Source organism: Amyelois transitella, chromosome 9 (assembly GCF_032362555.1).
Source record: "Amyelois transitella isolate CPQ chromosome 9, ilAmyTran1.1, whole genome shotgun sequence".
Lineage (NCBI taxonomy): Eukaryota > Metazoa > Arthropoda > Insecta > Lepidoptera > Pyralidae > Amyelois > Amyelois transitella.
In genome coordinates this window covers 6184613-6210463 of record NC_083512.1, presented here as the reverse complement: position 1 = coordinate 6210463, position 25851 = coordinate 6184613, and the positions used below count along the sequence as shown (strand labels likewise).

Below are 25851 nucleotides of genomic sequence, written 5' to 3'. Positions count from 1 at the left end.
GCGACGTCGTCCGCGTAAAGTTCGAGTTGAATCTTAATCATACAGTCTGATACAGACAGACAGACAAAAAATGTAAAAAAAAAATCTCTATTTGTTTCAGTCAAAATATTAAATGTACAGACAAAATATTTTTACCGTATGATTATATGTAGTATTTTGATTTCAGTTTTTTTAATAAATACTCAAACAACACAAAAAAAAAAACATTTTTAATAAAAAATAATAATATCTTGTTATTGTTGGGGCTCGAACTCGGACCGCCAACTTCACAGTCTCATGCGCTAACCACTGGACCATCGAAGCCGTTGCGGTAGTGTCGAAATTAAAGTAGACTACATACATATGGTCACGTCTATATCCCTTGCGGGGTAGACAGAGCCAACAGTCTTGAAAAGACTAAATGGCCACGTTCAGCTATTTGGCTTAATGATAGAATTGAGATTCAAATAGTGATAGGTTGCTCGCCCATCGCCTAAAAAAGAATCCCAAGTTTGTAAGCCTATCCCTTAGTCGCCTTTCACTTATATTTATATGTTATAGGTTTACTATTACTATACTATTTTTTAATTGTTTATGATTTTATTTTTACGGAAAATTCTGCCAGCAACGACAATCTATCTGATGATGAGGACGATGACTTGAGTGGACAGTATAGAGATTTAATAAATGATGAAAATTCAAATGATTATTTTGATGATGAAGATGATAAAAAGACAATAAAATAAATATTCAATTGATTAATCATAATTAATTATTTTTTTATTGAAATTATTATAATAGATATATTTTTTTAAATAAAATAAAAATCATTCTTTTTGAAAGGCTATTGCTACAAAAAAATTCATTTTCCCCTATTTATATGCAATATATTATATTATTTTAAAAATGATTAATTATTATTTTAATTATAAATTTCATCGTATTTGAATAGATATGCAAAGATATGAAATTGAAAACAGTAAGTACTTTTCAAATATTAGATATTTTACTCTGACGCGCATGCGCATTGTGCTATCGCGCTCATACTCGAGGCTGAGTAATTCTTGTGTTTAAGGGGTGTTTGGTCATTACAAACTGTCTGACTGATTTAATACAACTTTGTAATAGTTATCTGAATAACATATATAAAAGTCAGACATTTAAAAATAAATTAAGTTAATTTTTTTTTGATAGAGCTTTAAAGCGTCTGACAAAAGTTTTGGCGCATGGAAAGCGTCTGACTTCTCTGATATGACTTCAGAGTAATAGTCTATAAAATATATATAAAAATCAGTCATAAAAATTTAAGTTAAGTAACTGTGATTTTTAGTTACCTTTCTCGCCTGGTACCTGCGCAGGTGTCACCGGGCAAGTCTCACAAACATGCAGGTATTAAAAGTACATGAAAGACTACTGAGAATCGAAAGATCCATTCTTTAGAAAATAAGTTGTGTCTTACGGCTCTGGGATCTTGCTCTATAAGGACTGCAGGCATAATGTTGTATTCAAGTAAAATTTAAGAAAGTAATCACGGTAACTACCGTTGCAATATATGTATGCATTCGATTACCGTAGCATGATTCAATTTACTTTTTGGGCTTCGTTTCTAATTTTTACTACTTATGGCAGTTCATAAAGATAAAATAAATAATCCTTAATTTTCTCCTTTAATCTAAAAATAAGGCAGTAAGGTAAACGCGTCGTTAGAGTTATATCCTTGACATTGATTCTTTGGTTACCATATCTATTGAAAGCTATGTTGATAAGATGGCATAAATTGAATTAATTCCTCATCTACAGCACGAAATTGATTATGTACTAAAAGTAAAATAAATTGTTGAGGTTGAGAATAATAATCCTTGAAATATTTTTTCCGCCCCTAAGTATATTTTTTATTTGTTAGTATTTCTATAAGGGCGTCCTTACATTCCTTCTGCTATCGAATTGAAGTTTATTAGAGACGATATTGTTTAGAGGGATGCCATGATTTAATGATAACACCTTGGATACAATATTCAAATCCTCTTGACTTCTTGTATTCAATCCCGTTTGATATAATAGTTGCTTTAGTTCAGCATCTGGACTAAATTGATTAAATCTATTATTCGGGAAGAAACGGTTGGTATGAAGAGGGCTGAATGTATTAAATCTATTATAATTTTGGTTTTGATTATTTAAACCAAAATTACCGACACCGTTTTCCTGACGAAATACGCGATTACCTTGCTTTTGTCCGAATTGGTCCACACCCCTAACTTGATTAACATTAGGTCCTTGATGAAAATTTATAGAATTTGGTTGTAAAAAGTTACTTATACCCTGTGGAAGGTGATTTTCTTGTAAAGGAAATTGTTCAGGCTGTTGATTACGTAAGTGCAATAGAAAATCTACAGCTTCTCGATTGGGCAATTGTTGCTGGCTTGTGACTGTTTGAGAGGTTTCTATTATTGGAACACTGGGCAATATAGAAATCTGAGAGTTCTGTTGTTTAAGTCCATTATTTAGAAACTGGTTTTGGTGATTTGGTTTTGGTAAACCTTGCACTTGAATATTATTGTTGGCATTTATTGGTCCTTTCTGCTGTTCAGAGAAAATATTCTGCCTTTTGAGTTGATCTTGTTCAAAAAGAAGTTGTTGCTGACGTTGAGCTTCCTTTTGTTGTAACAGCAATTGTTGTTTTCTTAATAATTCTTCCTGCTGTCTTTGTTGCAGTTGCAATAAGCGAAGTTGTTCTTCGAGAATTCGTTGCTTTTCTTCTAATTGTCTTTGCAAGGCTAACTGCTGACTAACGAAATCTGACGGCGGAATTTGATTAGCAATAGGAAAAGATGGACTTGTATTTCCATTAACTTGAGGTGGCAGCACACCAGTTGCAAAATTGGTTGCAGGCTGGGGTCTTAAAGTTTCTTGAACAGTTGTTTGTTGATATATTGGAATTACTTTTTTAGGTAAACCTTGGGCATCTTGATGAACTGTGAAAGCTGCTACTAAGGGTGCTTGAAATACTTGAACATCACGTTTGTCGACCTCTTCTATATTTTCTCCGTCATCATTGTGGGTTGGTTTCGGCGTCGTAGTGGTCGTCGTCGTTGTTGTCGTTGTTGTAGTGGTTGTAGGAGCTGGTTTGAAAGTAGTTTCTTTAATAAGAGCATTTTTTGATTCTTGACTTGACATCGTTTTCACACTTCTTACTTGTTGAAAATTTACACCACTTTCTCTAGTTTGAAATATTTCATTGAATGGTGTTTGTGTCGGCAGTGTTGCTGTTACGTAGTTTTCGACATTACCTGCTGTCGTACTTAATATCGATATTTTGTTATCAATAATTGTCGGTGTTATATTGGTACTATTAGCAAATGCAGCCTGACCATTTACTACAAATGAATGTATTTTTATTTCTTCGTTTGGAAATGGTGGTTGCAAAGTTTTTGCAATTTCCTCAGCATTTATTGTAGAAGTCTCAGAAATATCGTCATTTATCGTAGACGTTTCACTTTGTTCAAGTTCGCTCAGAGCTTTCAATAATGCTTTTCGGATATAGGGATCTAACCTTACTGACGACTTTGATTCAACAGTATTAATTTTATCGTCAATTCCATCTGTTATGTTGTCCTGCGCCACTCCCAGAGAGATGAGAGCGACAAGAACTAACGCCACCTGTAAAATTAAAATGCTTTAATTAGTGAATCGTATCTTATCGACAAAATTCGAAGAATAAATCTTATCATCGTATAAATTAGTGCAGTTAAGATATGTACGTGTCAGACTAACAATACATATTATTGTCTATAATTTGGGAACACATCCATCTACTTATTGTAAAAAACTACTTAAAATCCTATCTAATCATATAATAATCTGACTTAAAATAAACTTAAAAACAATTATAACATTGAGTACCTATCTAGTTTGAAGAGCTCCCAATTTTAGGGCCTTTTTAAAGTTTGAACATGATTGATTCACATATATTAGATATGTTCATTATTTCATTAATTTGGAATCACACACAATAAATTTGATAATCCCCGTAAATCCAGTCTCTATTAAAAATGAGAATCTAATTTTGGAAACACCACAGTATAAATTAGGCCGTATATCCCATAATGACAAGAAATTATGTGAATTCTCAGACAATCGATCAAGGAATCGGGTTACCAGGTTACGTGATGTCACGGACGTGGGATGTCGTCGCCAATCGCGTTTTGTGATTATGTACCTACCTACATACTTCCACATTTCCACGGTTCTTACGTTTAAGAGGCTTTGTATCATACAATGTGGAAAATAACTGAGATCTTATAGCGTGTGTTGATTATACAACAATAATTGTATTGAGGAACAAAATATCCGTAACTTTTATATCTAGATTTTATGCATACCTAATTGTTTATTAGCCAATCGACAAATTATGCGTTATGAGAGGCAGTGTAGCTAACTTATTCTCAATTAATTTTTCATGGTAAATTGATGTAAAACTATCATTTAGATTGTACAGTAGGTCATTCAGGTCATGTCATAACGTAGTTGGGAGAGATATATAACTATCTGTAAAATAAAAAAATATCTAGGAAGACGACCTTTAGTTCAGTGAAGTAAGTAAAGTTAAATAACGGTAAGAATCTACTTATCAAATTTTTGTAAAGTTATAATGCCAAACAAACTAAACTGATTTTTGTTTATTAACATCATTGTACAGGAGTACAAGATGTGAAATAATTATGTCCCTGAACTTCAGAAAATTCTAAGTAGGCTACGGCTACCTACGGGTAGCCTGGAGTACCTATGTCTTAACTAACATTCCAATAAGGTGGTTACAAACAATGTAATATTTGAACTGGTGAGGTCGTGACTTCAAATGTTAGTAACCATAATGCAACAGTACACATTATTTATCAATACAACGCGGATAATTAATCAGTTGTTAAACTCTTTGTTGTGGCGAAAAAGTAGTTTCAATCTAGTGATCGCTTTCGACACTTCATACTAAAAAGGCGCAAGTCATACCTTGATCTTATGATGATAGCGTTTCATGTTAATAAAAATTTAAAGTCCGTGTTGTTATTAAAATTTTAATAGCTCATAAGTACTTTTAGTGACCTGTTGAAAAATTAAATAAAAGTCAATGTAAATTAAATGTGATCTTCTATCTCTTCTATTTATTCTAGTTAGCTGACAATAATGTACCTATTTTTATAATCACTCTAAAATCGGACTTACTATCCAAGTATATCACAATGGTTACAACAACGATAATCCTGGGAAATTTGTGCGAGATATTATGCGAAATACTACCTACTCCACCTACTTTTGGTAAGCTTATACAACTGAACCAAACAGTAGATATGATTAACTCAGTACACACCTATCCAATATGGCAACAAGTGCTTGCATTTATCAATTATAATTTATTATTTTATGAAGCTACGCTATAATGATTGTCAATTGTCATTAAAATCTTCTTAGACTTTTATGAAGTAGGTAAGTATTATAACTTATTGTTGTAAATTGCCCAATGTTCTTGTAAGTAATAAATAGTGGGCGTGCTGGCAATTATAAAAAACATTCGGGTGTGGAGTGGACGACACTTGTTGCGAAATTGCGAAGTAGCATCTTGACACTTTCACCGGTGGTGTTGGTAAGAGAGACGTTGCCTGATCCAATGTCGTATCGCATATCCGCAGAAAGTCTATCAACCCAAAACACGCAATCTTCAAAAGTACCGAGCATCAATTTTAATTAATAGGCCTATCGAATATAGAGAATTTGACCAGTTACTGTAAATTTAGACTGCCGTCTGTAATTTAATTTAGATTGTTATTATGATGAACTTTGTAGCGAATAAAAGTTCGATAAAAGTTTGTAGCGAAATAAACTAAGCATTAATAGAAAATTAATAGAAAAGGGTGGCAGCTACTTCGATTTCGGTGGTTGCAGATTCGTGTATAAACATTGTGAAAACAAAAGATTTGATGACTTTTTGATTAGATAATGGATATAGAATCTCCATAGTTTGTAAGACTGCAGATTCTGTTAGATGAGTACCTGCTTCTTTGTATATAATCTTGTAGAATTTATCTTAGGTAATTTACGTGTAGGTACGCTATGTGGCTAAGGTTTATATACAAGTCAACTTATTTGGGAACAAAATAAGTTGACTTTACAATGAAAGTAGATAGATGACAGAGTATAAAATCTGTGTAGGCGAAAATAGCCGGATTAAGTAATATGTTTTCTTTTGTTATATTATTTATAAAGCTAATGGCTTAGCTTGCGTAAGCGCACCCGCTGTAAAAGTCAAGCCTTACTAATGGCATGACATTCCAAATACATATCGCCAGCAAATCTGCGCATCTATCTTAATCGTTAAAAGTTTTAAAAAAAAAAGCAAGGTATGTATATATAATGAGTAGGATTGAATGACAGAAGACATGTAAACATAATTTTATCACATAATAATTAAGTACGATGTTCACCACGTTTCATCGTAATCTAACCAGTATTATTTGCCTGATGTTTAAATACTCAGTACGTACGTACTTACCGATAGACAGAAAGACAAAAAATCTAATCACACTTTTGTTTCAATATCGATCAAGTAATGCCCGGCTATTTCCTTTTTTTTATTTTTAATGTACAGCAGTTTCCATTCTACAGATTTATTGGATAAGCACAGAGATGCAATGCAATTGCAGTTATGTTACATTGGAGAAAATTCCCGCTTGACCCCGAAGTCGTGAGGCGACCTCCTCCAAACCTGATATCATCTCACTGTCGAACCGTTCGTAATTACTCGTCGGAAAACAAAATGAAATGTTAAAAGATGTACTTTATTATTTTATTCTTACTAACTGATTTTTGTGGTCTGTAATAGATAAATTTTTGTGGTGTTGCCCTATTAGTAGGTTACAGAAATAAAATAGCCAATATATAATGGTCTAAGCACTCAAATCATCGGTGAACTAACTGGTAAATCCATAATGCTGTATTTCTCATATGCAACTTGTTCATAGGCCGATGACTGCAGACGTGTAAATAAAAGCAGTCGGAATTTGAATAACAATTACGCGTGTCGGATCCCATGTAATATGTAGGTTCCATAGTAAGTAGACAAAAAAAAAAACTTTTACAACTCATACATATAATCACGTCTACATCCCTTACGGGGTAGACAGAGCCAACAGTCTTGAAAAGACTGATTGGCCATGTTCAGCTGTTTGGCTTAATAAAAGAATTAAGATTCAAATTGTGACAGGATGCTAACCCATCGTCTAAAGAAAGAATTCCAAGCCTATTAGTTGTCTTTTACGACATTCATGGGAAAGAGATGGAGTGTTCCTATATTTTTTTTCTATTGGTATCGGGAACCACACGGCACCAATTTTTTACATCTCGCCCTTAAAAATTACTTACATTTGTAATAATCAGTTGGATTGCTTTTCGATAATCAGAAGGCATTGACTATCAACCACCACAAGACCTTATACAAACTTATTAGTTCTACTTTCCCTTAATCTTCGATATAACTATACTCATAAAAGAATATGTAAGCTAAGCTGCATAAAGATAGTTTAAACAAAAATGGCAAGGCTGTGATGGTTCTTTTTTCATTCACGGAACCCTAAAAATGCAACTATGCAAGACCGGTATTTTAAGAAAATTTGTCTAACGGCTACTTTTCACCGACTGTGGGAATTGGGAAATCAATCCAGTTGGAGACGTCTATACTTGTAGGTGTATCTGCCTTTATATTATTAGGTTCTTATGTACAATGGTCAATAGTGCTACTTGAATACAATAGTTCGTAATTACATATGGCATCATTGTCAACTTTCAATAGTTAGTATTCGTTTGTAAGGATCTCACACAATGTTAACGGATCAATCGGTTATTGAAAGAGATATTCTTGACTAGACTTAATCAACCTTTGAATACGACGTTCGAGTGACACTAATCATTAGTTATTTGCTTTGTGATGTGAACCTAGCAACTAATGATTGCGTTAGTCTTAATTATGTTGTCTCGGTCGCATCCATAAATGATACTTGATTCTTCATCGCTTCAAGTTGAATAAGCTTAATTTCGATTTAATAATCAGCGAATAGTTATGAGTCAGTCAAATAAATTGGTTCTTGTCCTTCTGGCTTTAGTCCCAGTTGCATCATCACCACTCTGGAGAATTTTGACCATGGATCCTGGATTGGGGGAGTCAGGTTTTTACACAAAGCGACTCCCGTCTGACCTCCACAACCTTTTCAGGGGAACCTAATCCGTATTGGATCGATCATGGTTACACATCCAGTTGCCTGAAAGTGCAAATTTCCTCACGATGTTTTCCCTCACCGTCAGTTCGTATTCACACATGTACATAACTGCGACAATAGTCATTGGTCTTGCGGCACACGCATTTTTAACCGGGCACCCTACCCATTCAACCACCGACGCTAATCTAATAAAAATAAAATAATCGCTATTGGTTGTAGTATTATATTTTAATCGTAATCTCAGGGTTCATAGTTACACAAATTGTACCCTAGACTCGTGCATTGTGCAAGTAGATAACACGGTCAAAGCCCGAATTGGCTGATAATTATAAGAGCACAGACCGCCGCGAGCTCCCCTCGACATCGCCTACCTTGTTATTATATTTGTAACACGAATAATTACTCTTCACAGTTATAACGATCTGTGTTGTAACATTAATTGTCGTACGTTGATCAACGAAAGTATTAACAACTCTGTACTTTTAATTAATTAATCACAAGTGCAACGTAGGTATTACGATTACTCATTTACAGCAAAAAACACACACACGTAAAGTATTTATGTACATCTCGCTCAGGGTATAATCAAAAGTTTATAAACTATTTATTTCATTTAAAAACTACATTCTTTTAGGACTAGGTACTTTCTTCTAAATGAACTATGTGAAAGTAATTATTTTTATATTAGAGCAGGGTAAAAACAGTAAATATTAAAATAGGTGCCATTTGTTATGGCTCATAAAGTTGAACTACATAATGAACGGAGGAAACAGCGGCTTTCTACACCGACACGTTTGCCCACAGGCACAGTACGAGTAACTTCCCTCAACTATGTGGTGCACAGACATGGACAGGTAAGTACAAAGTGCCTCCTATTGTGTAGAGCAGAGCCTAATGTCTCTTACGAAACTGCGGTATGCCACACAGCACTATTATCTCATAATCTTATAATATGCACATATAAATTTATTGATCGTCATCGCCATCATCTTGAGGTATAATGACAGGTGTCGACTCGTCATTTCCTCGTAAAAGTTGTGAATAAAAAGTTAATTTATTAGAACAACAAATTAAAGGAAATGAGTTTGTGATGTTGATTATTGTTTATTTAAGTAAACCATTCTGTGATAACAATTTAATTAAAATGAACTCAAATTATAACTAAAGCTTAAACGACTTATAAAAAAGAAAGAATTCTTTAATATTTAACAAATATTTTTGGCTTCGAGGCATATACTTAAATTTTCATCTAAAGTGAAAATTCATTTTATCGGTTTTTATTGCGTTCTAATTCACACTTAATTATTGTGGTAATTATAAATATTTTATTGAAAGGAAAAACAAACATCAGAAATGTGTACACACACTATTCATGCGCATGTATTGCATATCTTCGCTTTAAGACAATGATTCGGATGTTTTGATTTTATGATTACAAACGAATGCATGCACCGAAGTTTGTTTGAACCGCGACATCCTGAAATAAACGAAGACAATGCTATCTTCAAATATTATTGCTACTTGGACGGCCTTTAACATGTAACGTAATGGCTTCTAGTTTAGCTTATTATAGAGATGGTAATGCCTCCAACAAATACAACAAAAGAGGTTTCCCTAAACACATACTCAGGTCGGCACAGCATGGGTTTCTCTCCGCCATACGTCTATTGTCAATTTGCATAAATCATAATAATAATTGTGGACAACTTGGGTTACGTGCGTGCTTTACGAAATTTCTTGCGTAAATTGTTATACAAGAGACTCTGATAGACCCGCACTGCTCAATTGATTGTATTAATTAACCCATGCTGAAGTATATGCTGTTTACTACCACATAACCACTTTCATCCCCATAACCCCTTTTGTACATAGATAAAACAAACCTTGCGATTAGTTGTCGGGCACCATTATATATTATATCCCAAAACAAAAAAATCAAATAGCATAAGGTATCATATAGTTGCGCACCAACGATCTATAGCATACTTATATAAATGCTTAACATACAGCCCAAACCACTAAGTCTAGATACCTACTTGAAATTAGGCATACCAATATCTATTTCGCATGTGATCAAATATTGCAAAAAAAATCCGCGAAATTTCCACGCGAACGGAAATAATAGGGATTTTACGTTTCAACGTAGGATTTATGTTTTTTTTTAATATTACGGGCAATCTTATTAAAGTATCATAATTCTGACAGAACATTTAGATCTGCACAAGAACGCATGATCGCCCAGGTCGGGCGATCACATTGCTTACATAATCGCGTTCGTTGCAAGTTTTTAGTATAAATAAAACTTTCCACTCAAGCAAATGTGTGTCCACACCATATTTTTAGTTCTTTCCTAACAAGTCATTATTTGTACTGACTTTTTTTCAATAATTCTAATATTGGGGAATCTTTTGTGAATGTATATTAAAAATGCTGGTGTTCATATAAAATAACTAAAAGAGCTAAATGCTGAATAAAAGATTATAATATATATAATTAACTTTCAAACGGTAATAATTACCGTACCGTTGAAATTATTTAAAGCTTATACATACATACATACAAATGGTCACGTCTATATCCCTTGCGGGGTAGACAGAGCCAACAGTCTTGAAAAGACTGAATGGCCACGTACAGCTATTTGGCTTAACGATAGAATTTAGATTCAACTAGTGACAGGTTGCTAGCCCATCGCCTAAAAAAGAATCCCAAGTTTGTAAGCCTATCCCTTAGTCGCCTTTTACGACATCCATGGGAAAGATTTGGAGTGGTCCTATTCTTTTTTGTATTGGTGCCGGGAGCCACACGGCACAAAAAGCTTAATTTAAAAAAAATTATAGCAAAATTTTTTTAAATTTTGCTTATATAACTTAATTTTATAGTTTTCAATAATGAATAATCTAAGCCAATAAAAATAATAATCGCCCTGCCAAGAGCGAACCGACGAATAAGAAGCAACGTGATGGACTCTACCACGCGTGCAACAGTCGTAGGCAACAGTCCTTTTTGACATTGCGTTATATAAGTAGATACGGGATATGTTTATTAGTTTAAACAGTTACCAGTGCAGTGAGATGTCGCTGCAGAGAAAGTTAACATCATGCCACATAACAACGTGCAGAATTTATAAAATTGCTTTTCCTAGTTATGCATGTTCCTCACATGGAGCTCGATGCGATAATCAGGGAGAGAAAATTTAATAACACGACACGAGAGGACGATTCGATAATAATTAGAAAATGCCATCTTTAAGATATACTGGCAAAAAACTTCTGTAAGTACAAGTCGCAAGTAGCAGATGAATTGCAAATTCAGTAACAATACTAAAATACACTAAAGCAATACCTACGTATTTTGATAACAAACTAATTAACGAATTATACGCTGCGTCTTCAGTTCTCACGAGAAAACTAGTTTTATTATAGCTTTACGAACAGGACGGAATAAGCAATTGTTCACTTTTACATAACGCATTAGTTTCTAGTCTAGCACTTTTACTTAAATTCTCATTCTAAGATTGCAAAGCATGTAAACAGGGTACGATTGCGAATTGTGATTATTACAAAGATGAGCAAATGTCACTGTTTATCTGATCAAGATGTGCAGTGGTGGCATCAGGTCTGGTAACCTTTTAGAGTTATCAATGATCGGACTTAGTTATGGTCTAATAGCACATTTTCCCATGCTTACATACGGTTTCATAATGTTATGTTTTACATGTAAATTAATAATTCAAGAGTTTTCCCGGCTTTTTTTCTACAATATTTGTTGTAATCTATAAAATATTTTCAATTAAACGTTTTGAATGTTTATCATCATCTATCGAATTCGAGCTTATATGCAGAGGCTTATCACATATTAAGAACATAATGTACAAAACTAACTTAGATATTAACACAATGCAAATCACCCACACTACCAGAAACATGCGAAAAGCTTTTTAATTAGAACAGCCTATAAACAAATGTAAGACAGATGAAGTAATTTGGATTACACACATGACTTATACCGCAACGAATGTTGTGAGAAACCTACCTAATCTTACGACAAACGACACTTGCAAGTTTGTACGACTGAATAAGCACCCATAACTTGCGACATTCTCATTATATTAGATTAACTTCACTTGTGAAAAGCATTGTTTATGTTCTAGTATGTAGAAGTGTATTAATCAAAGGTATGCAACGTTTTGTCTGCATGTATACACTCATTGTGCTCGTTACGGCCTAATTAGCACTGATTTTGCGATAAGTGCATTGAATACGAGTGATTGTTAATACAAAGCACTTTGTCAAGATAAAGCTATTCTTAAGCTCTTCAGACTCTTTTAGCGTCTAAAAGGTTCCTGTGTATACTTGTAAGAAGAAGAATTAAGAACTATATATTGTCCAAAGCATATAGGCCTCAGCTTACCTTGGGTAACGGATTTGTAATTTTGTAATTTAGATTATATCATGTTAAATAAAATAACTACTTGTAGCTTAAGGAATTTGTCAGTCAGTTCAAAAGCTTTTGGGCATGAAAGTGTTTATTTTATTTCTGAGTCTTGATGACTTGATAAAGAAATCATCTCAACCAACAGTGTTAGCGTTAGTGTTAGTTATTTGTATTTACTAACAACACTAAAGGAATTGTGAAAATTATATCCGTTGTTAAACCTTCATATAAATCGTATATCTGTCATATCAAATGGACACGCATGGCAATTATTGTTTGAAGAGAGCGTGTCATGTATAAGTTCTAGAGATATATCAATTAAAAAAATAAACATGTAATAGTAGAAGCTACTTAGACCTTAACAAAAGTAGCACTCGCTAATAGATTTGTAAAGTTTTGACACAAACACACAGCGAACATAAAAGCTGGTAAATTTCGAGCACTTACATAGGTATAATTTCATTATTTCTTTGAATAAAATAGCTTAATGTATTAAGCATTGTCTTAAAGATAGGCTCTGTATTTATAAGTCAATTATAAACCCTATGATTCATAAATAGACTCAATGTAGACCTACATTGAGCCTATTTGTTAATCATTGGGTTCATCATAATCATCAATAAGGGTCAATCATCACATTCTCAACAACTAAGCAACTAACCGTGGCTTTCGTGATTTTTGTAAACTAGGTGCTCTTTGAACAATAAGTATCATGTCAATGTATGTATTGTCTTAGTAATTTAAACCCGACAATATTAATGTCTAACTTCCTTGTTAGTTACCATTTTCACGGAAACCGCTAAAAATCTAAAACAAACAAAAAAGAAAACAATTGACACTACTTTTTATAACAATAAACGTTTGTTGTTTATTTTATCTAAGGGTGATTATCTAAAGTAAAACACGAACAATGTCTTTCACTTCCTTAATACTGTTAAGTGATGTTATGATACACTTTGTAATATTTTTACAATGGATAGTTAAATTATTGTTTTATTATTTACACCGTTACAGACTCACAACATTAAAGGGATAAAGTTTCAATATTTTATTCTGAAAGACGAATAATGAAGTGATTAAATATTCTTTTCTGATCAATATCTCAATAGAATCTTTGATGATCGCATTTTTTTGCATTAAACAGTACATGATTCCTTTATACTAACTGTATAACATATACTAACACGTGGCCGGAACATTTCGAATGTTGCTAAAGGATGTTATTTATTTTATTATTTTTGAGTTCAAACAAATTGTCAGTACATTGGCGGACGTCACGTCATTGTGTCTTCCGAATGCTCGGACTAAGTGGCGTTGTCCAAATATTTAAGGAAGCAACTAAGTTGTTTAGCGATGTAGTAAAAATCTTTCAAACATTTTATCACACTCGCGTGGCTTCTGTCTAGGATATTATGATAATCAATCACTGACTGTTCAGAATATTGAATGTTAATTTTAAAGACATGAATCAGTCAGCTTTACAGTTAGCTAGCGGCGAGATAAATCGAGTTGCGTAACCACTGTGCCACGACCTTTGTAGGCATCCAAAATACATCAACCTCGTATGGCGCTAAAAATAAGATGTAAGACCCCTAAGGCACACAATGCAAGCGGTCCTTCCCATAGAGGCCATTTGCATTGTAGAACAAACTATCTTATTAATACATTTCTATTTGCTAAAGGAAAAGGTCAGTGATTACAAACAAAATCGAAAATAAATCATTTCATTATGTACCGTTTCTGATATGAGATCCATTGCATAATCAAAACAGTCTTCACCGTGTGCAAAAATTTAAACTAGAAACTGGTACAAGCTTACATTAATCAGTAAGAGATCGTGAGAGAAATATCAAAATTATATGGTTATCTTAAAGCTTTCACTGTCCCACGGGGGAAGCACTGAAACAGCTAAGTCGCCTTTGTATAGTGATGATTTGACTTATCAGTAACATCTATGATGTTAAATTGATATTTGACAGTTCATGAATTACTGTGAGAATGACGATCGTTATCAAAATGCGATTGTGGCATGACTAACGAAATGTAAAATTAATAGAAATCGCATAAGGCACGGTGCGATTAATATCTATGTGTCGACAGTTAAGTACAGGAATATACTTCCACTCAATGAAAACGTGACAAACTATATATACGTTTGCAAGTCGATCAAGCATGATTTGAAAATAACCTGGGAAAGGCTCATATAGAGTCGTCTCGTCGTGATCTGTTAGTGAAAACCTCGGAAATAATATTCGCGTAAATGCTAGAACGAACTGGTTTAAAGCTACTTCACCTATAATTCACGTGGATTCATCTAATCTAGAGGTTGCTGCAGTTCTGTAGGTTACGCTTATTATAAAGAGAGAGCTGGCTTGTGCCCGCTGATCCCGATTAGGTCACTGCAAATGGCTTCTTCTTGTTTGGTGCGCGTCCAGTAATCTTTGACCTTTACGAGTACATATTTCGCAATAAAATGACTAATGGAAGAAAGTTTATGCAAATTATTCTTAATATAACATTTTCAAAAATTCGATTACTAAAATATATACTATAATAATTAACGTTATATCATATTGACAGCAAAGGGTTACTTTTACTACATATATATATATATATATATATATTACTATTATTATTACTACACTATGATAGGCATATCTATCTCTTATAATGTTATAATGTGTGTATTTATGGAGAAATAATTTGAAGTCAATACATTTAACACAAATGTTTGAGGATCCAATTGTCTTTTTCAAAGACATAAACTTATTTCACAAGGGCTTTACTCTCAGTTCATTAATAATGTATGCACAGGTCTAAGGTAAAGTGTAATGCAATACAACTAAGGTTTGTATGAACTAAAGGCTTACTACAAATGGTTACATGTTAATGCAAATAATCGTTATATTTACGTAGTTTTGGAAATAGTATTTAAAAAAATTGGCGATAGAGTTACTCTCTATTTATGGCCTCTTTTTAAAAACGCTTCTTTACCTCCAAGAAATATTACAGAAGTTAGCATTTTTACAAAATAACTTGTTTTACTTTATAGAATGTCTTATTCCGGTTGTACGAAACATAATATAAACTGTGAAATTACTTGAATGAATCTAGATACTCGTGAAAAATTATATAATCGCTCACATATTTCAGAGCTTAAGGATATAATTAATTATTTCTGTAGGATGATATGAGCAGACCAAAAGTTAAGTTAAATAATCAATTTCACCTACATCACGATGACACAGTGAATGCGACGCGTATAATGTCTTTCGCCCGAGCATCCGTCGAATCCTTAATGTTATTGCGAATGTTATCTTCCGAGTTCTGACGATCAAGTAATTGAACAGATCGCATCATCACGCATTCATCTTACGTCACCAGAATGGGGGAAAGTACATTTATATTTTTAAAAGATTTTTAGCATGACTTCTCGTTGCGATATTCTCTCATGGTTTGAACGCGGAACTAAACCTTATTGTATTTTTTCTCAAATAGAAGCAACATCCATTAACGAAGTAATTAAGTGTAATCATGCTTCCGTTTGAATAAAGCTCGACTTATGTGGTTAAAGTTGATTTGATTATTTAATTATGTAATAGAAAAAGTTATAATTATTACAACGCTTGTGAAGGCATTACAATAAGACTTCAAAAAGTTATATTGAAGAGATGAGTGTGTGTACAAGAGAGTGACAGTCAAAGAAAGGTCAGTTTCAACGAAAGACTGGCATTTGGTGCTAATAATAGACATAATAACAGATAAACGATTGATGATTGGTATAGATGTGAGTGAGAGTTGTATGAAAATATTTTGATAAATTAGCTATTGTTTATTGTTATTCGATGTTTTGTTTACCTTTCTAAAGGGACCGTTATCAAGTGTGAAAGTTGTTTTTTTAACAATCAATATTTTAAGGTTTGTACATGAATTAAAAATATGCCAGCGCAAAATTTAAAATAATAACATTATAATTTTGTAAGTATAATTTTAAAAGATCTGACAAATTGAGTTTATTTTATACTACATATACACGCAACTTACAAATACACGGCATTACAATAATGAGTTATCCTACTATGAAATCAGTTACAGATTTCTTTACAAAATAATATGATTGAACAAGTGAACTGTATTCAGTGAAAAAACTTTGCTTCATTAAAAATTTTTGAAGATACCACATGCACACAAAATTAGTATACACATCATAAATTATAACACTGATTGGAAATAACTGATGACAATTCACTTGATATCTCCATGTAAAGTCACCATAACATTGTAATGAAGCACTGGTACTCACTGGGCGCATTGTGTCGTGGTGATATTCACTGGTGACACTAGGTCTCCTGACGAGAGTCGCGTGCGCACCGGCACTCACGCTAAACAGTCCGTGTGTACTGCGGGTAACTGCGGCTGAAGACGCGGTCTGCGCTGGCGACACCCGACCAACGATTGTGTAAACGCATGCGACATACAGACTTGGGTGTGAAAAAAGTACTGTTTACAAACGAGCCTTCTCATTAGCTTTCTTTGGTCAGATCTTCAATTGTAGAAAAATATGTTACCGATGATGTGAATGAAATAAGTTTTGAAATTTAATATTTCTATTCATCTTTAGCACTTTGTTCCTATTTATTAGGGGTAACTCCTCATTCATTTAAGCTAGGATCTGTGCTGGTTTGAAGCCTGTTCATTAGATAACTAAAAAGAGATTAAGATAAATAAAAATAAATAAAATAAAATTCTTATACGTACCAAGACCCAAATCTCTGATACTCGCAGGGAGTAGTATTGACGCCTAATAGTAAAACCAATTTTTGTTGCAAATAAACATGTTCTCGTGTGAAAATTGGTTAGCTTACTTTAATTGATTATTATTTATAAACATTTTTATATTTATGGATGCAGACGGATTTTTATAATCGGTAATCGAATTTTACCCATTCATTTTCAATCAATTTCAATTTTCCTTCAATGAGTGCATTCTACCTTTTTTATCCATTTAGTATATATATACACTATTATGGTCACTTTCACGTCACCCTGATCTGTTTGCAAAGAATTGGATCGTGTGCATGAACTTGATTATGTCTAAAACATATAACACCATATCGTAATTGCATTAGCATCTAAAAATAAACCCATTATAGTATTACTGTTAAGTAAAACCCTAAAACTCGTTTGATTTGTCAGCTCATGCGATGTGTAATCGCAGTGTCTCGCCGTAATAGACGTAACGGTTCATAAAACTGGAAGCAGACAAAATACCAGTTCAATAGGAGTTAATCGTCATACATTTATTATGCATATGTGCATTCCATAGGAATCAAAATATTTTAAGGCAATAGAAATGCACTTGCATTAAAGAAATGATGTTTTTTGCATTCCACGTACTTTCCTCGTGCTAAAGTGTCGTATAAAAAGCTTAAATTGAGATGTTGTAATCTATACTCATATAATAAAGAGTTAAAGTATTGTAACTTTAATTGTTTCTATGTGAGTGCCAATCTTCGCAAATACGAAAATTATCATTAAAATTGTCTTACCTGTACCTCTACCTCTACCCTTTAAAAAGGTACATTATCTTGTTTTAGTTACTGATGGTCACGTCTATTGTTTATATTATTCTATGGTACATTCTTATTTACCGCTTTACGAGAATGAGTAGAGGTACGAGTGTGACAAATGCTGGAAATTGTCAAGACGAATGAGCCTGTCTAGTTGAGACGCAAGACACTGTTTATCCACAAAAGAAAACAATGCTGTCGGTTTGGATCGTTGCGTGTGATGAGCAAAACTAGGTTAATATTATTTTAGTTAATGTTTATAAAAGAGTTCATGACAATTTAATTCGTATTATACAAATGAATAATAATCAAACACCGTCGTATACAAAAGACTTCAACGCGTAGTCATTTCAAACAAATTGTACAGTTCAGTTTATATATTATTTTAAATTGTTGTTATTCGAATACGATTTTTTTATATCGCTACCGGGTAGAAAAGTTAAAATTTATTAAAAAGATTGGTAAGCTTATTTCATTATCAATACATATCATCATCACACAATAATATAATTTGTTCTGTACATTGAGTACCTATATTAAAAAAATATATTTATAACGATATAAAATAGTACCCGAGCATGAATTTTTTGTTTGTACACACTAATCTTCGGACCTACTGAACGGATTTGAATGAAACTTTTTTTGTTGTATAGCTCTTATGCCTGGCCAACATATAGGGTACCTATAATTTATTTTGGAATCTGGTATAGCTGATATCGAACCATAACAACTCAGCTATACTAAAGGAAATATCGAATTGACGTCTTAGCATAAGTTGCTCGACCTGATGAGCATTATCTGTTGGCGTATAAAAATCGAGGATCTGGAATACCTGCCTGTTGCAGAATCATTATAGACCAGCTTAATCACCCGAATTATCGAAAAAACGTCTTGACAAAAGTTGTTCAAACTGATGAGCATTTTCTTTTGGCGAAAAAATTGGAAGATCTGGATCATGCGATGTAGAAGCCAAAGAAACCAGCTACTCTGTAATATGTACCGAAATTTGAGTAAATTTAATAACCTTAACCTTCGTATTTCCAATAACACGCAAACGGATTTGCGGGCGTCAACTAGTTAAAAATAATAAACGGATTTGTAAAAAATATTTAGAGGCATATTGTTTGAGGTCAAAGATCACCAGCCGGTTTGGACTCACACCCAGACTTTCTTTTCCTTGGCCTAGTGTCACAAAATAAAGTAAGTACAGAAATTACATGCTATTATAATGGTTATAGTTATAAAAGCCTTTAATATTATGTACAATCATATATCCTCATCTACATCGACAGTTTTGAAAAGACTTAAAGGCTACGTTCTGCTGTATGACTTCATGATAGAATTGGGATTCAAATAGTTACTGACTGCTGACCCATCGACTACTACAGAAATCCTAAGTTTATAAGCCTATCCGTCGCATTTTAGGACATCCATGGGAACGGCACTTTAGAATAGATGTATGTTTGATTAAATAGAAAAAAAAAATAACTTCTTTCCTAATACATTATATACCCTTCTGTGTTTCGTGCTAGAGTCTACCACCCCGCCAAGAAGTGTCGCCGTCAACGGAACTATTGGAGGTTGCGTCACACGCACCGTGACGTAACACACGCCGCATACTCGTATTGGCGAATTTTATGTCTGATTAATAGAAGGTGTGTTCCGCAACGGAAAGTTTATGTCATTAAAACGATAAAGTCGCTCATTTTGTGCATAAAAATAAGGTTATTGGATGCAATTCTGTCGATTCATGAATATTAATTTTGTTTAAAATATTCGCAGATGTCTTGCTAATATGCTAATGAGTAATCTTGTAACAGTCGCTATGCCGTGTGGTTCCCGGCACCAATAGAAAAAATAATAGGACCACTCCATCTCTTTACCAAGAATGTCGTGAAAGGTGACTAAGGGATAGGCTCATAAACTTAAAATTCTTTTTTTAGGCGACGTGTTAGTAACCTGTCACTATTTGAATCTCAATTCTGTCTTAATCCACATAGTTAAACGTGGAACATTTCAAGATTGTTAGCTCTGTCTACCCCACAAAGGATATAGATGTGATTATATGTATGTGTGTCTTTTCCGTATAAAGATGGAAACGATGTGTCAAATTATATATTATCCTAATTGTACCAAGATTCACTAACACAATAAGCAATCGAGATCTAAAGTTTTCCCCTAATAATAAGAAGGAAGAATAAGAATCAATCTATTACATTTTTACCTCAAATAAAAACGACAAGTTCCCACCGACTCAAAAAGTCTGGTCAAAATAGTATAATTTGAAATGGACCGGAAACTAGGTTAAGCTACAGTAATGGGTGCAGCTGTTGCCAAATATATGTAGCAAAACTAATTAATGACACGCTAGAACCCAACATACAACTCCTTAATATCCCTTGTGTGTCAATCTGTTACATTAAGTGGTTAAAGGTCGGCGGTAGCCTATAGCATTAAGACGTTTGTTCTTAGGTGAAATTGAACATGTACATACCTTAAAAAACCATAAATATAGACGCCGCCATCTCTTTTCTTGTTCTTATCGCCATCTTGCGGTGCAAATGACGAGAATTCCAGATTCTGATCATCATTTGATCTGAGAATCGTGGGTACAGTTACTAAATATGAAGGTCGCCTTAGTTACTACCGTAATTAGTTCACCCCTAGACCACATGAAGAACTTATACGCCAAATTTCAAGTATCTAGACCCAACGGTTTCAGCCTTAAGTTGATAGGTATGTTAGTCACTTTTTTTATTATGTAGAAAATGTGCCTCATCGCTTCTAGTAAATTTAATTTCGCAGTTAAATAAAACTACTAGGTAAATAATTTTTCAAGTATAATTTGATTTATAGTAAGAACGCTGTCAACAATAAGGAATCTTCTTTCACATCTTACGAACAAAGGTTACTAATCAGCAAATGGTGAAAAGTAATAAAAACATTGTATTGTAACAGCGCTGTCAATAGTCACATCTTAATGTGTGGTCACTCAATGTGATGGGTTGATTGCGGTAATATAATCTGTCATTCGTTATTCATTTCTGATAAATTCGTTTACGCTTATGCACGCATGCCAAAGGAATAAATAAGTAAAGGTATGTTTTGGTGCCTAATCACTTCATTGTCATTCAAGATTTATTGATAAATTATTATTATGAGGTATTATTCATATTAAACATATATATATGTACATTCATAATAGCACGTTTTTATGCCTTACGAGTTAGACAGAGTCCATAAATAGTCTGTATAATTCTCGAAGGTCACGATCAGTACCTTTAGACTGTTACGATATACATGGAAAAGTTGTCGTACTCTAAAGTACCGAGAACAAAATGCTTCAATTGTCTGATAATAAAACACAGACTTATTTCGACAAACATTATAGTCCGAGCAAAAAAATACTTATTCAGGTCTTGCTTTATATCAATTTGCATAGTCTTAATAAATATTTATTTATGAAATAATAACGGATGACGCGACAGGCCGCTGCGCCTGGGAAAAATGTCAGATTTTATAGTGTTTCATCATAGTAGGCTTTCTCTCCGCGTCTCATTTACATACGCACTTTTCTGTTGACTTTATCAATTTCTCTGCGGTCCCACGCGTCGAGGACTCCTCTTAATTAGACATCCGGTAATCAATTGTTTACCAACACCGTAAAATCTATTTGCTAATTACTATGTGTTAAAGCTTTTGGTTTATGTAATTAACTGACAAGAAAGTAATTACATTCATTTGAAACCAAGACCCTCGTGTAGGCACTTAATAAAGAGATTTTGCTCACATTGAAATAACCGTGTAAATTTAAAATTAATTTATAATTAAAAATTAATATAAATAGGCATATACAATTCTTGCTTTAATAGGTGACTGACTGACACAACGTGCAGTTGAAACTATTACTGACGTAGAACGGTGAAATTTGCATATGTGTCGCACTAAGAGCAGATATACCAAACTTCCCACTAGTAAAAAGAAAGAAAACAAAAAATATTTTGTGGTGCTGCAGGTATATTTTAAATAGTAATGACTAATTATAAACATACATACATACATACATAAAATCACGCCTCTTTCCCGGAGGGGTAGGCAGAGACTACCTCTTTCCACTTGCCACGATCTCTGCATACTTCTTTCGCTTCGTCCACATTCATAACTCTCTTCATACAAGCTCGGCGGTTTCGGGTACTTTTGACCTGACCCTTTACCAGGACGTCCTTAATTTGATCAAGATACGTTCGTCTAGGTCTTCCCACTCCGACCTTTCCCTCCACACTCTCCTTGTATATCTGCTTAGTCAACCTGCTTTCATTCATCCTCTCCACATGACCGAACCATCTTAACATACCCTTTTCTATTCCTGTAACTACATCTTCTTTCACATCACAACATTCCCTTATCACGCTGTTCCTTATCCTGTCACTCAATTTCACACCCATCATACTCCTTAACGCTCTCATTTCCACTGCATTTATACTAATTATAAATTTAGTGATTTTCGAGTTTTCAGAACTCTTAGATCTATTAGAAAATCCTTAATTCGCCATGTACTACTCTGTCAAGAAAGTAGCAGGAAAAGATCAATAATACACAAACTGTTTGTTATTCATCCAAATTTATTTTATCACCTTCAAAATATGCTCCTTTAGAAACGATACACTTACGCCAACGAATAATCCAATCATCAAAACATTTTTTAAACGCTGTTTCCGGAATTGAGGTCAGTTCTCGCCGCGAATTCTCTTTTATGTCTTCTACCGATTGAAAACGGGTGCCACGAAGTGGTAATTTGAGTTTAGGAAAAAGAAAAAAGTCGGCTGGAGCCATATCTGGTGAATATGGTGGTTGCTCGATGGTATTTGTTGAGTGTTTGGTTAAAAATTCGTTCACAATGATGGCCTTGTGCGAAGGTGCATTATCATGGTGCAAAATCCAAGAATTTTCTTTCCACAAATCTGGCCTTTTTCGTCGGATTTGCTCTCTTAAACGCCGCATAACACTCAAATAATATTCCTTATTTAACGTTTGACCTTCCGGCAAGAATTCCGAGTGCACAACACCGCGATAGTCAAAGAAAACAGTCAACATGACTTTGACTTTTGAACGACTTTGGCGTGGTTTTTTCGGTTTCGGTTCAGTTGGAAGGCGCCACTCCGAAGCTTGTTGACTAGTTTGCATGTCAAACTCGTAAACCCACGTCTCGTCACCAGTAACAATGCGTTTCATGAATGTTGGGTCGGAATTGACTCGTTCTAGCATGTCCTCAGCGACTCTCATGCGATTGAGTTTTTGAAAAAAATTCAGGTCTTTTGGGACTAGCCGAGCGGCAACATGTTTCATACCCAAATTATTAGTTAAAATGGTACGGATCGACTCGTGAGATACAGAAAGTTCGGTGGCTATCTCTCTCAAAGTTGAATGAGGATTTTCAGTCACTATTTCCTTCACTTTTGCGATGTTAACTTCAGTTGCAGACGTTGATGGCCTACCAGAGCGAGGCAAATCTTCCATCACATCTCGACCGCTTTTGAACGCTTTGTACCACTCATAAGCACGAGTTTTTGATAAAGTCGATTCACCGTAAGCCTTCTGTAACATTTTCAGTGACTCTGAACACGATATTCCATTGGCAATGCAAAATTTAAGACAAACTCTTTGTTCGATGTTTTTATCCATTATGAAATTAGCAATACACACTAGATATGATATAACTAAAAATAGCACTGTATTTAATGTAAACAACAGATGCAACTCAAACTCCGCGCCAAAATGGAAAACAGTTGTGCCAATCTAACAACAACAAAAAAAACAAAAATTTGAATTTGGAACCATAAATAAATAATCCATTCCCGATACTTTTTTGACTGAATGTATGTCTGTATTGTAACTCAGAAGATCTTAACACACCGAAAAATGGTAAATAATTATTATAAACCATACATAAACCACTTTTAAGTTGGCTGCATTCAAGTTGGTGCATCTCGATGCAACGTTGCATAACCCCGATGAAGACAGCTTGTGGAATGCATTGTGTAATTTATTGATAAAACACTCGACCTGCGTAAATTATTATTTTTTCCAACCTATTATCACGAGACACACCTATGACATATCGTATATCTTTGTTTCTTTTTAAAGGCAAACGATGACTTCAATTTAGAAATAATGATGAGGCTCATCATTCGTATAATATCAATATCGTCGTTTTGTAGGTTATACCTATTATAATAAAATTCTGTATGTTTTATTTCAGTGAAAACTAAAAAAAATACTTCCTCTCAATTAATTGTGATCGCTATCCCTGCCCATTGATTTTGGTTCTGCTTAATTAGTTTTACTTATTTTATATCATATTGTCAGTCACACAATTTTCTTTTGTCACTATTTTTCGAATCTTTGATGGGAGTTCCTATAATATATAAACATCGTTATATCTAGGTAAGTACAATTTATAAACGACTTAAAAAAAACTTTGGAGTTTTCCAATTCCAATGCGTGGTTGGGTCAGTCAACATTTTGTACATAAAATATATTTTTAGGGTAAATAGTGCCGTGTGGTTCCCGGCACCATTACAAAAAAGAATAGGACCACTCCATCTCTTTCCTACGGATGTCGTTAAAGGCGACTAAGGGATAGGCTTATAAACTTGGGATTCCTATTTTAGGCGATGGGCTAGCAACCTGTCACTATTTGAATCTCAATTCTATCTTTAAGCCAAATAGCTGAACGTGGCCTATCAGTCTTTACAAGACTGTTGGCTCTGTCTACCCCGCAAGGGATATAGACGTGATTGTGTGTGTGTGTGTGTGTAATTGATATTTGTAAATCAATTTTACTACTAATTGTTTCGTACATTGCATTCGGTAAATATGTCAAAAGATTTCGCTAAGTATTGGTGTATCAATGAAATTATAATTATGAACAATAATTTAGCAGCTGTCACCTCTTTGGCATTGACCGCCCTAGAGCATTCCAGGTTTGCATCCGGTCTCTTCCAATTCATTTTCCATAACGTTCTCTACATTAGTACATTATCTTTAAGCGATCCCTAAATCACTAAAATAATATAAAAACAAATTATTGTTTATAATTTATTAAAACCATCATTCTTTGTGGAAGTTACTGCAATTAATTTCGTAAACTTATTACGACATAATTGAAGTCGTGAAAACAAAATTATAGCTTGATTTCGTTTTTAATACACTTTAATAAAATCTGTTTATAAATATAAATAGATAATAGGTTAAAAGTATCTACTTATCACTAACTACTTTTTACAACTTCAAGTTACAAAATTAATAGAAATAGTTAACTTTCTATAAAAGAACAATTAAAATTGGTCTATTATATGTATATTTAAGATATGTAAAGTTGGTGTCAAATTAGAACAAAATATTAACTATAATCCGCTTATGAATATTGCATTCTATATATATGTAATATTATATCCAACACATTAATGAATTCAACTATTTCACCTTGTATGTACCAATCTGTCTAAAGAAATAAATAAGAAACACTAATTACAGTAGCTAATATCTTTTTGATTAAAAATATCATTTTCATAGCTATTCCGATTGGCACTAATTTTAGAATGTAA

At 33.7% G+C, this 25851-nt stretch overlaps 1 protein-coding gene across 1 annotated transcript; it reads right to left on the bottom strand.

Moving 5' to 3' along the window:
- Positions 1 to 1462: 1462 nt before the first annotated feature.
- On the bottom strand, positions 1463 to 17061 carry LOC106134614 (serum response factor homolog A). The gene is made up of 2 exons (XM_060945889.1): positions 16978 to 17061; positions 1463 to 3636 (listed from the first exon to the last, which is right to left on the bottom strand). Exons 1-2 carry the CDS (start codon positions 16984 to 16986, stop codon positions 1888 to 1890), a joined length of 1758 nt encoding a protein of 585 aa, XP_060801872.1. The 5' UTR covers positions 16987 to 17061; the 3' UTR covers positions 1463 to 1887.
- Positions 17062 to 25851: the final 8790 nt, after the last annotated feature.